This window comes from Oncorhynchus gorbuscha, linkage group LG08, assembly GCF_021184085.1.
Source record: "Oncorhynchus gorbuscha isolate QuinsamMale2020 ecotype Even-year linkage group LG08, OgorEven_v1.0, whole genome shotgun sequence".
Lineage (NCBI taxonomy): Eukaryota > Metazoa > Chordata > Actinopteri > Salmoniformes > Salmonidae > Oncorhynchus > Oncorhynchus gorbuscha.
The window spans coordinates 75,215,880-75,229,790 of NC_060180.1; the positions used below are offsets into that span (position 1 = coordinate 75,215,880).

Below are 13,911 nucleotides of genomic sequence, written 5' to 3' on the forward strand. Positions count from 1 at the left end.
GGTCTCTCTCTCTCCTCTCTGATCAATAATCTATATTATAGACTGGTCTCTCTCTCCTCTCTGATCAATAATCTATATTATAGACTGGTCTCTCTCTCCTCTCTGATCAATAATCTATATTATAGACTGGTCTCTCTCTCCTCTGATCAATAATCTATATTATAGACTAGTCTCTCTCTCCTCTCTGATCAATAATCTATATTATAGACTGGTCTCTCTCTCCTCTCTGATCAATAATCTATATTATAGACTGGTCTCTCTCTCCTCTCTGATCAATAATCTATATTATAGACTGGTCTCTCTCTCCTCTCTGATCAATAATCTATATTATAGACTGGTCTCTCTCTCCTCTCTGATCAATAATCTATATTATAGACTGGTCTCTCTCTCCTCTCTGATCAATAATCTATATTATAGACTGGTCTCTCTCTCCTCTGATCAATAATCTATATTATAGACTAGTCTCTCTCTCCTCTCTGATCAATAATCTATATTATAGACTGGTCTCTCTCTCCTCTCTGATCAATAATCTATATTATAGACTGGTCTCTCTCTCCTCTCTGATCAATATGAATCTATATTATAGACTGGTCTCTCTCTCCTCTCTGATCAATAATCTATATTATAGACTGGTCTCTCTCTCCTCTCTGATCAATAATCTATATTATAGACTGGTCTCTCTCTCCTCTCTGATCAATAATCTATATTATAGACTGGTCTCTCTCTCTGATCAATAATCTATATTAGAGACTGGTCTCTCTCTCCTCTCTGATCAATATGAATCTATATTATCGACTGGTCTCTATCCCCCCTCTGATCAATATGAAAATGTAAGTAGGAAAAGCTGCAAAATCGGTAGTGTATCAACTATTTGTTCTCTGTATATATATTAATATATAATAATAATAATAATATATATTATATGTATATTCTCCCTCTCCTTCTCTCTCCTCCCACTCCTTTCTCGTCCTACATTTCTCCCTCTCCTTCTCTCTCCTCCCACTCCTTTCTCGTCCTACATTTCTCCCTCTCCTTCTCTCTCCTCCCACTCCTTTCTCTTCCTACATTTCTCCCTCTCCTTCTCTCTCCTCCCACTCCTTTCTCGTCCTACATTTCTCCCTCTCCTTCTCTCTCCTCCCACTCCTTTCTCTTCCTACATTTCTCCCTCTCCTTCTCTCTCCTCCCACTCCTTTCTCGTCCTACATTTCTCCCTCTCCTTCTCTCTCCTCCCACTCCTTTCTCGTCCTACATTTCTCCCTCTCCCTTCTCTCTCCTCCCACTCCTTTCTCTTCCTACATTTCTCCCTCTCCTTCTCTCTCTCCTCCCACTCCTTTCTCGTCCTACATTTCTCCCTCTCCTTCTCTCTCTCCTCCCCTCCCTCTCCTTCTCTTCCTCTTTCTCCTACATTTCTCCTCTCCTTCTCTCTCCTCCCACTCCTTTCTCGTCCTACATTTCTCCCTCTCCTTCTCTCTCCTCCCACTCCTTTCTCGTCCTACATTTCTCCCTCTCCTTCTCTCTCCTCCCACTCCTTTCTCTTCCTACATTTCTCCCTCTCCTTCTCTCTCCTCCCACTCCTTTCTCGTCCTACATTTCTCCCTCTCCTTCTCTCTCCTCCCACTCCTTTCTCTTCCTACATTTCTCCCTCTCCTTCTCTCTCCTCCCACTCCTTTCTCGTCCTACATTTCTCCCTCTCCTTCTCTCTCCTCCCACTCCTTTCTCGTCCTACATTTCTCCCTCTCCTTCTCTCTCCTCCCACTCCTTTCTCGTCCTACATTTCTCCCTCTCCTTCTCTCTCCTCCCACTCCTTTCTCTTCCTACATTTCTCCCTCTCCTTCTCTCTCCTCCCACTCCTTTCTCGTCCTACATTTCTCCCTCTCCTTCTCTCTCCTCCCACTCCTTTCTCGTCCTACATTTCTCCCTCTCCTTCTCTCTCCTCCCACTCCGTTCTCTTCCTACCTCTCTCTCTTCATCCTCCCTCTCCTTCTCTCTCCTCCCACTCCTTTCTCGTCCTACATTTCTCCCTCTCCTTCTCTCTCCTCCCACTCCTTTCTCGTCCTACATTTCTCCCTCTCCTTCTCTCTCCTCCCACTCCTTTCTCTTCCTACATTTCTCCCTCTCCTTCTCTCTCCTCCCACTCCTTTCTCGTCCTACATTTCTCCCTCTCCTTCTCTCTCCTCCCACTCCTTTCTCTTCCTACATTTCTCCCTCTCCTTCTCTCTCCTCCCACTCCTTTCTCGTCCTACATTTCTCCCTCTCCTTCTCTCTCCTCCCACTCCTTTCTCGTCCTACATTTCTCCCTCTCCTTCTCTCTCCTCCCACTCCTTTCTCGTCCTACATTTCTCCCTCTCCTTCTCTCTCCTCCCACTCCTTTCTCGTCCTACATTTCTCCCTCTCCTTCTCTCTCCTCCCACTCCTTTCTCGTCCTACATTTCTCCCTCTCCTTCTCTCTCCTCCCACTCCTTTCTCGTCCTACATTTCTCCCTCTCCTTCTCTCTCCTCCCACTCCTTTCTCGTCCTACATTTCTCCCTCTCCTTCTCTCTCCTCCCACTCCTTTCTCGTCCTACATTTCTCCCTCTCCTTCTCTCTCCTCCCACTCCTTTCTCGTCCTACATTTCTCCCTCTCCTTCTCTCTCCTCCCACTCCTTTCTCGTCCTACATTTCTCCCTCTCCTTCTCTCTCCTCCCACTCCTTTCTCGTCCTACATTTCTCCCTCTCCTTCTCTCTCCTCCCACTCCTTTCTCGTCCTACATTTCTCCCTCTCCTTCTCTCTCCTCCCACTCCTTTCTCGTCCTACATTTCTCCCTCTCCTTCTCTCTCCTCCCACTCCTTTCTCGTCCTACATTTCTCCCTCTCCTTCTCTCTCCTCCCACTCCTTTCTCGTCCTACATTTCTCCCTCTCCTTCTCTCTCCTCCCACTCCTTTCTCGTCCTACATTTCTCCCTCTCCTTCTCTCTCCTCCCACTCCTTTCTCGTCCTACATTTCTCCCTCTCCTTCTCTCTCCTCCCACTCCTTTCTCGTCCTACATTTCTCCCTCTCCTTCTCTCTCCTCCCACTCCTTTCTCTTCCGATCTCTCTCCCTCTCCTTTCTCTTCCTACCTCTCAATTCAATTCAAGGGGTTTATTGGCATGGGAAACGTGTTAACATTGCCAAAGCAAGTGAGGTAGATAATATACAAAAGTGAAATAAACAATTAAAATTAACTCTTTCCCTCTCCTTCTCTCTTCCTCCCCCTCTCTCCTCCCTCTCCTTTCTCTTCCTACCTCTCTCTCTTCATCCTCCCTCTCCTTTCTCTTCCTACCTTTCTCTCTCCTCCTCCTCCCTCTTCTTCGTCTCTCTCTGTGTCCCTCCCTCCTTGATTAACGTGATTCATTCTGAACAGGTTCCTCTCCTCCTGTCTTCCAGATGATCACTCCCGAGTCAGACTTCAGCCCTTGGAGGGAGAGCAGAACTCTGATTACATTAATGCAAATTACGTTGATGTAAGTACACACACCAGCCAGCCAACACACACACGCACGCTCGCACGCACGCACGCACGCACACACACACACACACACACAGCGAGCTACATGGACGCAAAGGTCATTGCACTCATTCGCTGCCTTGGTCCCTCTCGAAGGGAGAAGGTGGCTGGCACGGGAGTCGTGAGGGGCCACACACAGAGACAAACACACAGAGACACAGACAGAACCACACACAGACACAGACAGACAGACACACACACACACACACACACACACACACACACACACACACACACACACACACACACACACACACACACACACACAGACCGACATTGGCCCTTATTTTAAACTTGTATGTCTTCCTTTTTTGAATAAGAGATGGAGTGAATAAGAGATGGCCTGGACTGAGTAGAGGGAAGGCTAATGGGTTGCCGGGGGAAACTGAGGTTCTGGTGCTTTATGGTACGAACGGGACTTATACATAAAGCAGTGTTAGTGATGAGGAGAGACAGCTCAGTGTAATTCAGAGACAACCATACAACATGAGAACATCAGGATGAATCTATTGGAGTCAGTTGGAAGCCGGTGGATTAAGACGCTGGGCTGACAGTAGTTAGTACCTCTGTCTGTAATGACCCCTCTGATGTGTGTCCTGCTGTTGTACCTGAATCACTAAGAGCACTTCTCCCTGCCCATCCCCCTCTCTCTACCCCCCTTCCATCTCCCCCATCCCTCTCTCTACCCCCCTCCCTCTCTCTACCCCCCTCCCTCCCTCTCTCTACCCTCCCCTTCCATCTCCCCCTCCCTCTCTCTACCCCCCTTCCATCTCCCCCTCCCTCTCTCTACCCCCCTTCCATCTCCCCCTCCCTCTACCCCCTTCCATCTCCCCCCTCTCTCTACCCCCTTCCATCTCCCCTCCCTCTCTCTACCCCCCTTCCATCTCCCCCGCCCTCCGTCTCTCCCCTCCGTCTCTCTACCCCCTCTCTCCGTCTCCCCCTCCCTCTCTCTACCCCCCTCCGTCTCTCCCCTCCCTCTCTCTACCCCCTTCCATCTCCCCATCCCTCTCTCTACCCCCCTTCCATCTCCCCCTCCCTCTCTCTACCCCCCTTCCATCTCCCCCCTCCCTCTCTCTACCCCCTTCCATCTCCCCCTCCCTCTCTCTACCCCCCTTCCATCTCCCCCATCCCTCTCTCTACCCCCCTTCCATCTCCCCCTCCCTCTCTCTACCTCCCCTTCCATCTCCCCCTCCCTCTCTCTACCCCCTTCCATCTCCCCCACCCTCTCTCTACCCCCCTTCCATCTCCCCCATCCCTCTCTCTACCCCCCCCTTCCATCTCCCCCGCCCTCCGTCTCCCCCTCCGTCTCTCTACCCCCCTTCCATCTCCCCGCCGCCCTCCGTCTCTCCCCTCCCTCTCTCTACCCCCTCTCTCCGTCTCCCCCTCTCTCTACCCCCTCCGTCTCTCCCCTCCCTCTCTCTACCCCCTCCGTCTCTCCTCTCCCTCTCTCTACCCCCCCCTCCGTCTCTCCCCTCCCTCTCTCTACCCCCTCCCTCTCTCTACTCCCCCTCCGTCTCTCCCTCTCTCTACCCCCCCGTCTCTCCCCTCTCTCTACCCCCCCACCCCGTCTCTCCCCTCCCTCTACCCCCTGCTGCTCTGTCTGTGTGTGTGTGTGTGTGTGTGTGTGTGTGTGTGTGTGTGTGTGTGTGTGTGTGTGTGTGTGTGTGTGTGTGTGTGTGTGTGTGTGTGTGTGTGTGTGTGTGTGTGTGTGTGTGTGTGTGTGTGTGTGCGTGCGTGCGTGCGTGCGTGCGTGCGTGCGTGTGTGTGTGCACCATTATCAGATTAGAATATATACATATTAAATATTAGACCCTGGTTGAAAAGGATTTTCCTTTTCCCTGCCTGTCTGCTTACGGCATCGTAGGAAAAGTACTTAGCAGCAACACACACACACACACACACACACACACACACACACACACACACACACACACACACACACACACACACACACACACACACACACACACACACACACACACACACACACACACACACTCCGCAGTAACAGACAGATGGACAATGATGTTTCTCTAACAAGCCTGTCCTGACTAATCAACTCTTCTGTCGTGAACATCCCCATCAGGTGTAATATGCCTTTGATTGGCACCCAGGAAGGTGTGATTATGTCATTTTTAGGAATGACAGTACAGTAGGTTACAATGGGAGTCTCAGCCGTACCTTCTACATCAGTCTCAGCCCTACCTTCTACATCAGTCTCAGCCCTACCTTCTACATCAGTCTCAGCCCTGCCTTCTATACCAGTCTCAGCCCTACCTTCTACTTCAGTCTCAGCCCTGCCTTCTATACCAGTCTCAGCCCTGCCTTCTACATCAATCTCAGCCCTACCTTCTATACCAGTCTCAGCCCTGCCTTCTACATCAATCTCAGCCCTGCCTTCTACATCAATCTCAGCCCTACCTTCTATACCAGTCTCAGCCCTGCCTTCTATACCAGTCTCAGCCCTGCCTTCTACATCAATCTCAGCCCTACCTTCTATACCAGTCTCAGCCCTGCCTTCTACATCAATCTCAGCCCTGCCTTCTACATCAATCTCAGCCCTACCTTCTATACCAGTCTCAGCCCTGCCTTCTATACCAGTCTCAGCCCTGCCTTCTACATCAATCTCAGCCCTACCTTCTATACCAGTCTCAGCCCTGCCTTCTACATCAATCTCAGCCCTACCTTCTATACCAGTCTCAGCCCTGCCTTCTATACCAGTCTCAGCCCTGCCTTCTACATCAATCTCAGCCCTACCTTCTATACCAGTCTCAGCCCTGCCTTCTACATCAATCTCAGCCCTGCCTTCTATACCAGTCTCAGCCCTGCCTTCTACTTCAGTCTCAGCCCTGCCTTCTATACCAGTCTCAGCCCTACCTTCTACTTCAGTCTCAGCCCTGCCTTCTATACCAGTCTCAGCCCTGCCTTCTATACCAGTCTCAGCCCTGCCTTCTACATCAATCTCAGCCCTGCCTTCTACATCAATCTCAGCCCTACCTTCTACTTCAGTCTCAGCCCTGCCTTCTATACCAGTCTCAGCCCTGCCTTCTACATCAATCTCAGCCCTGCCTTCTATACCAGTCTCAGCCCTGCCTTCTACATCAATCTCAGCCCTACCTTCTATACCAGTCTCAGCCCTGCCTTCTATACCAGTCTCAGCCCTGCCTTCTACATCAATCTCAGCCCTGCCTTCTACATCAATCTCAGCCCTACCTTCTACTTCAGTCTCAGCCCTGCCTTCTATACCAGTCTCAGCCCTGCCTTCTACATCAATCTCAGCCCTGCCTTCTATACCAGTCTCAGCCCTGCCTTCTACATCAATCTCAGCCCTACCTTCTATACCAGTCTCAGCCCTGCCTTCTACATCAATCTCAGCCCTACCTTCTATACCAGTCTCAGCCCTGCCTTCTATACCAGTCTCAGCCCTGCCTTCTACATCAATCTCAGTCCTACCTTCTATACCAGTCTCAGCCCTGCCTTCTACATCAATCTCAGCCCTACCTTCTATACCAGTCTCAGCCCTGCCTTCTATACCAGTCTCAGCCCTGCCTTCTACATCAATCTCAGCCCTACCTTCTATACCAGTTTCAGCCCTGCCTTCTACATCAATCTCAGCCCTACCTTCTATACCAGTCTCAGCCCTGCCTTCTACATCAATCTCAGCCCTGCCTTCTATACCAGTCTCAGCCCTGCCTTCTACATCAATCTCAGCCCTACCTTCTATACCAGTCTCAGCCCTGCCTTCTACATCAATCTCAACCCTGCCTTCTACATCAATCTCAACCCTGCCTTCTACATCAATCTCAGCCCTGCCTTCTACATCAATCTCAGCCCTGCCTTCTACATTTAGGCTATTTACCAATGTCAGAAGTCAGAGTTGAAGGAGAAAATACTTCACACACACACACATATACACATCGGCCATATTGTGGGCCATCTTAAATATCAGTAATGATTGTTTTCCACGTTGCCCCAGGTGTTGTACTGGGTTCTTTATCATTAACACACAGTTTTGCTTCACAGGAGACAAGTAGTTTGTAATGTAGTAGAACTCGGTTGATTGTCAGGCTCCCCTGCTAACACACTATCGCACGCACGCACACACACACACACACACATACTCACACACTCACACAAACACTCACACTCACTCACACACTCACACACACATCCTCTCTCTAATCCACTACTGTTAATCGCAGACTGATGGGTGTTAATCGCAGACTGATGGGTGTTAATCACAGACTGACCAGTGTTAATCGCAGACTGATGGGTGTTAATCACAGACTGACCAGTGTTAATCGCAGACTGACCAGTGTTAATCGCAGACTGATGGGTGTTAATCACAGACTGACCAGTGTTAATCGCAGACTGATGGGTGTTAATCACAGACTGACCAGTGTTAATCGCAGACTGATGGGTGTTAATCGCAGACTGATGGGTGTTAATCGCAGACTGACAGGCATTAATCGCAGACTGATGGGCATTAATCACAGACTGACCAGTGTTAATCGCAGACTGATGGGCATTAATTGCAGACTGACAAGCGTTAATCGCAGACTGACGGGCATTAATCACAGACTGACCAGTGTTAATCGCAGACTGATGGGCATTAATTGCAGACTGACTAGTGTTGTTCGCAGACTGATGGGCATTAATCGCAGACTGACCATGGTTTATCGCAGACTGATGGGCATTAATCGCAGACTGACAAGCGGTAATCGTAGACTGACAAGTGTTAATTGCAGACTGATGGGCATTAATCGCAGACTGATGGGCATTAATCGCAGACTGACCAGTGTTAATCGCAGACTGACCAGTGTTAATCGCAGACTGATGGGTGTTAATCACAGACTGACCAGTGTTAATCGCAGACTGATGGGTGTTAATCACAGACTGACCAGTGTTAATCGCAGACTGATGGGTGTTAATCGCAGACTGATGGGTGTTAATCGCAGACTGACAGGCATTAATCGCAGACTGATGGGCATTAATCACAGACTGACCAGTGTTAATCGCAGACTGATGGGCATTAATTGCAGACTGACAAGCGTTAATCGCAGACTGACGGGCATTAATCACAGACTGACCAGTGTTAATCGCAGACTGATGGGCATTAATTGCAGACTGACTAGTGTTGTTCGCAGACTGATGGGCATTAATCGCAGACTGACCATGGTTTATCGCAGACTGATGGGCATTAATCGCAGACTGACCAGTGTTAATCGCAGACTGATGGGCATTAATCGCAGACTGACAAGCGGTAATCGTAGACTGACAAGTGTTAATTGCAGACTGATGGGCATTAATCGCAGACTGATGGGCATTAATCGCAGACTGACCAGTGTTAATCGCAGACTGACCAGTGTTATTCACAGACTGATGGGTGTTAATCGCAGACTGACAAGCGTTAATCGCAGACTGACAAGTGTTAATTGCAGACTGATGGGCATTAATCGCAGACTGATGGGCATTAATCGCAGACTGACCAGTGTTAATCGCAGACTGACCAGTGTTAATCGCAGACTGATGGGTGTTAATCACAGACTGACCAGTGTTAATCGCAGACTGATGGGTGTTAATCACAGACTGACCAGTGTTAATCGCAGACTGATGGGTGTTAATCGCAGACTGATGGGTGTTAATCGCAGACTGACAGGCATTAATCGCAGACTGATGGGCATTAATCACAGACTGACCAGTGTTAATCGCAGACTGATGGGCATTAATTGCAGACTGACAAGCGTTAATCGCAGACTGACGGGCATTAATCACAGACTGACCAGTGTTAATCGCAGACTGATGGGCATTAATTGCAGACTGACTAGTGTTGTTCGCAGACTGATGGGCATTAATCGCAGACTGACCATGGTTTATCGCAGACTGATGGGCATTAATCGCAGACTGACCAGTGTTAATCGCAGACTGATGGGCATTAATCGCAGACTGACAAGCGGTAATCGTAGACTGACAAGTGTTAATTGCAGACTGATGGGCATTAATCGCAGACTGATGGGCATTAATCGCAGACTGACCAGTGTTAATCGCAGACTGACCAGTGTTAATCGCAGACTGATGGGTGTTAATCACAGACTGACCAGTGTTAATCGCAGACTGATGGGTGTTAATCACAGACTGACCAGTGTTAATCGCAGACTGATGGGTGTTAATCGCAGACTGATGGGTGTTAATCGCAGACTGACAGGCATTAATCGCAGACTGATGGGCATTAATCACAGACTGACCAGTGTTAATCGCAGACTGATGGGCATTAATTGCAGACTGACAAGCGTTAATCGCAGACTGACGGGCATTAATCACAGACTGACCAGTGTTAATCGCAGACTGATGGGCATTAATTGCAGACTGACTAGTGTTGTTCGCAGACTGATGGGCATTAATCGCAGACTGACCATGGTTTATCGCAGACTGATGGGCGTTAATCGCAGACTGACCAGTGTTAATCGCAGACTGATGGGCATTAATCACAGACTGACAAGCGGTAATCGTAGACTGACAAGTGTTAATTGCAGACTGATGGGCATTAATCGCAGACTGATGGGCATTAATCGCAGACTGACCAGTGTTAATCGCAGACTGACCAGTGTTATTCACAGACTGATGGGTGTTAATCGCAGACTGACAAGCGTTAATCGCAGACTGACAAGTGTTAATTGCAGACTGATGGGCATTAATCGCAGACTGATGGGCATTAATCGCAGACTGACCAGTGTTATTCACAGACTGACCAGTGTTAATCGCAGACTGATGGGTGTTAATCACAGACTGACCAGTGTTAATCGCAGACTGATGGGTGTTAATCACAGACTGACCCGTGTTAATCGCAGACTGACCAGTGTTAATCGCAGACTGATGGGTGTTAATCACAGACTGATGGGTGTTAATCACAGACTGATGGGTGTTAATCACTGACTGATGGGTGTTAATCACAGACTGATGGGTGTTAATCACAGACTGATGGGTGTTAATCACAGACTGATGGGTGTTAATCACAGACTGATGGGTGTTAATCACAGACTGACCAGTGTTAATCACAGACTGACCAGTGTTAATCGCAGACTGACCAGTGTTAATCACAGACTGACCAGTGTTAATCGCAGACTGACCAGTGTTATTCACAGACTGACCAGTGTTATTCACAGACTGACCAGTGTTAATCACAGACTAATTTCAATTGATTTTGACCAAACAAGATAAGAGAGGGAAGACGATCACTACTGTCCCGAGCTGAAGAGATAGAGAGAGATATAGAGAAAGAGAGAGAGAAGCTGGAAAGAGAGAAGAGAGAAGAAGGGCTGAGCAGAGTAGAGAAGAACCTTTAAGGGGTAGGGAACGTTTTGTCATCATGGGCCATTTGAATATTTATAAATTAATTTGGGGGCCATATCATTAAAGTGTTTCTGCTTTATTCGTGTTTTAATGTGACTTTAAATCGCTGACATTGGTTTTACAGTTTAAAAAGGTCTTTTACGATGTTTCTCATGTCCTTGAGTATTTAGGAGAGTGCAAGTCCTCCTAACTATTTAAATAAATATTAGTAAATAATGTTGTTATTATGGGTTCTTGTTCAACCTCGCCTCTAATGCGATGGCTGAAACTGCTTATCTTTGACGAGGCGTTCGTTGTCAGCTGAATGTCAAGATGACTCTACTCGCAGCTGGTTTTCCAGGTTTTAACACGTTCTGGTCAGTCTTGAGCAGAATCAAGTTTTTTTTGCAAGAGTCACTTGAGAATTGAGTCACTTGAGAATCGAGAGTCATTTGAGAATTGAGTCACTTGAGAATTGAGCAGAATCGAGAGTCATTTTGGAAAAGAACTGCTCACAGATGCACATTTAAGTGCATGTCTCCTCAGAACAGGAAATTGCTAGGCGTACATTTTTGTAGAATTCAAGGAGAGGGAGGTTGTTGTGCCTGACTTTGAGCTAGTCATTGCTTTGCAGCTCAATGACTTTGCAGCTCAATGTCATCCGCTAGTTCGACGTTAAACGGGATTTGAAAATATGTTCAACTTCAGTTGTTTACTTTTCACATCCTTTTAAAACCTCTCGCAAAATAACTTGGCAAGCTTTCCACACTCACCCTCATTTTCCAACGTAATCTCAGGCTCTTGTCCTCAAAGAGTAGGAAAATGCGTTACCCCTTTCTAGTGGGACAGCTTTAATTTCACTTCAAACTATTTCACATGTTCACAGATTCGACTATTGGAGCTTTTTAAAAAATATATATATTTTTGAAAAACGACATCTAGAGCTTTTTTTTTAGTTAGGATTACCACATTATTTTTTTGGGAATGTGAAATGTCAGAATAATAGTAGAGAGCATGATTTATTTCAGCTTTTATTTCTTTCATCACAATCCCAGTGGATCAGAAGTTGACATACACTCAATTAGCATTTGGTAGTATTGCCTTTAAATTGTTTAACTTGAGTCATCTGTGACCAAGCTTTAACTTCCTGACTGATGTGTTGAGATGTTGCTTCAATATATCCGCATCATTTTCCAACGTCATGAAGGCATCTATTTTGTGAAGTGCACCAGTCCCTCCTGCAGCAAAGAACCCCCACAACATGATTCTGCTACCCCGTGCCTCACGGTTGGGATGGTGTTCTTCGGCTTGCAAGCCTCCCCCTTTTTCCTCCAAACATAACGATTGTCATAATGGCCAAGCAATTCTATTTTTGTTTCATCAGACCAGAGGACATTTCTCCAAAAAGTATGATCTTTGTTCCCATATGAAGTTGCAGACCGTAGACTGGCTATTTTTATGGCAGTATTGACTTAATTGACTTGTGCCATGCACAAAGTAGATGTCCTAACCGACTTGCCAAAACTATAGTTTGTAAACAAGACATTTGTGGAGTGGTTGAAAAATTAGTTTTAATGACTCTAACGAACCTAAATTGTATGTAAACTTCCGACTTCAACTGTATCTCCTGAGAGAAGACAGGGACAAATACAATTTGAGGGATTAGGTTAGATTACAGTAATCCCTGAGAATGGCAGGTCTGTTGTGGAGATCAGTCCTGCTAGTAGCTAGATAGGTCTTAATGGGATCTAGTGGGAGAGGGAGAGGGGGGAGAGTGGCAGGGGGTGAGGGGGAGAGTGGCAGGGGGAGGGAGGGAGAGGGGGAGAGTGGTGGGGGAGGGAGGGAGAGGGGGAGAGTGGTGGGGGGGGGAGGGAGGGAGAGGGGGAGAGTGGCAGGGGGAGGGTGGGAGAGGGGGAGAGTGGCAGGGGGAGAGGGGGAGAGTGGCAGGGGAGGGTGGGAGAGGGGGAGAGTGGTGGGGGGAGGGAGGGAGAGGGGGATTCTTGTTATCTATAGAGGTGTGGAGGAGTGTGTGTCTTTCTCACTTTTTAAAGATGTGTTTCGTGTTGCTTTCTTCAAATAATGATATTGACAAAAGCCTATTCTCCATACAGTTTCCTGACAAACATGTTACATTCATCAATGATTACATGATTTAGGCTTGATTTCTATACTTTAGGCATGATTTATATACTCTCCCTCTCTCTCTCTCTGTCTCTCTCTCTCTCTCTCTCTCTCTCTCTCTCTCTCTCTCTCTCTCTCTGTCTCTCTCTCTCTCTCTCTCTCTCTCTCTCTCTCTCTCTCTCTCTCTCTCTCTCTCTCTCTCTCTCTCTCTCTCTCTCTCTCTCTCTCTCTCTCTCTCTCTCTGTCTCTGTCTCTCTCTCTCTCTCTCTCTCTGTCTCTGTCTCTCTCTCCCTCTCTCTCTTTCTCTCTCATTTACAGGGCTACCACAGGCCCAACCATTACATCGCTACACAGGGTAAGAACAAAACTCATTAACAGTAACATGTTCTGCATGCTTCATCAGAGAGTGTGTGTGTGTGTGTGTGTGTGTGTGTGTGTGTGTGTGTGTGTGTGTGTGTGTGTGTGTGTGTGTGTGTGTGTGTGTGTGTGTGTGTGTGTGTGTGTGTGTGTGTGTGTGTGTGTGTGGATGGGTGGGTTGATGTTGCTTTAAGGCTATCTGTGTGGATGGATGAATGGGTGGGTAGATGTTGCTTTAATGCTATCTGTGTGGATGGATGAATGGGTGGGTAGATGTTGCTTTAAGGCTATCTGTGTGGATGGATGAATGGGTGGGTTGATGTTGCTTTAAGGCTATCTGTGTGGATGGATGGATGGATGGATGAATGGATGGATGGATGGATGAATGGATGGGTGGGTAGATTTTGCTTTAAGGCTATCTGTGTGGATGGATGAATGGGTGGGTAGATGTTGCTTTAATGCTATCTGTGTGGATGGATGAATGGATGGAAGAATGGGTGGGTTGATGTTGCTTTAAGGCTATCTGTGTGGATGGATGAATGGGTGGGTAGATGTTGCTTTAATGCTATCTGTGTGGA

The 13,911-nt window shown here is 47.5% G+C and overlaps 1 protein-coding gene across 3 annotated transcripts in view; it reads left to right on the plus strand.

Moving 5' to 3' along the window:
- The window catches only part of LOC124042184 (receptor-type tyrosine-protein phosphatase mu-like), a 621,881-nt gene that overhangs the window by 475,638 nt on the left and 132,332 nt on the right, over positions 1–13,911 (plus strand). For all 3 annotated transcript variants that reach the window (XM_046360586.1, XM_046360587.1, XM_046360588.1), the window contains 2 exons: positions 3,406–3,482; positions 13,295–13,331. In XM_046360586.1, coding sequence (XP_046216542.1) covers positions 3,406–3,482; positions 13,295–13,331 — 114 coding nt within the window. The remainder of the gene's footprint in view (positions 1–3,405; positions 3,483–13,294; positions 13,332–13,911) is intronic.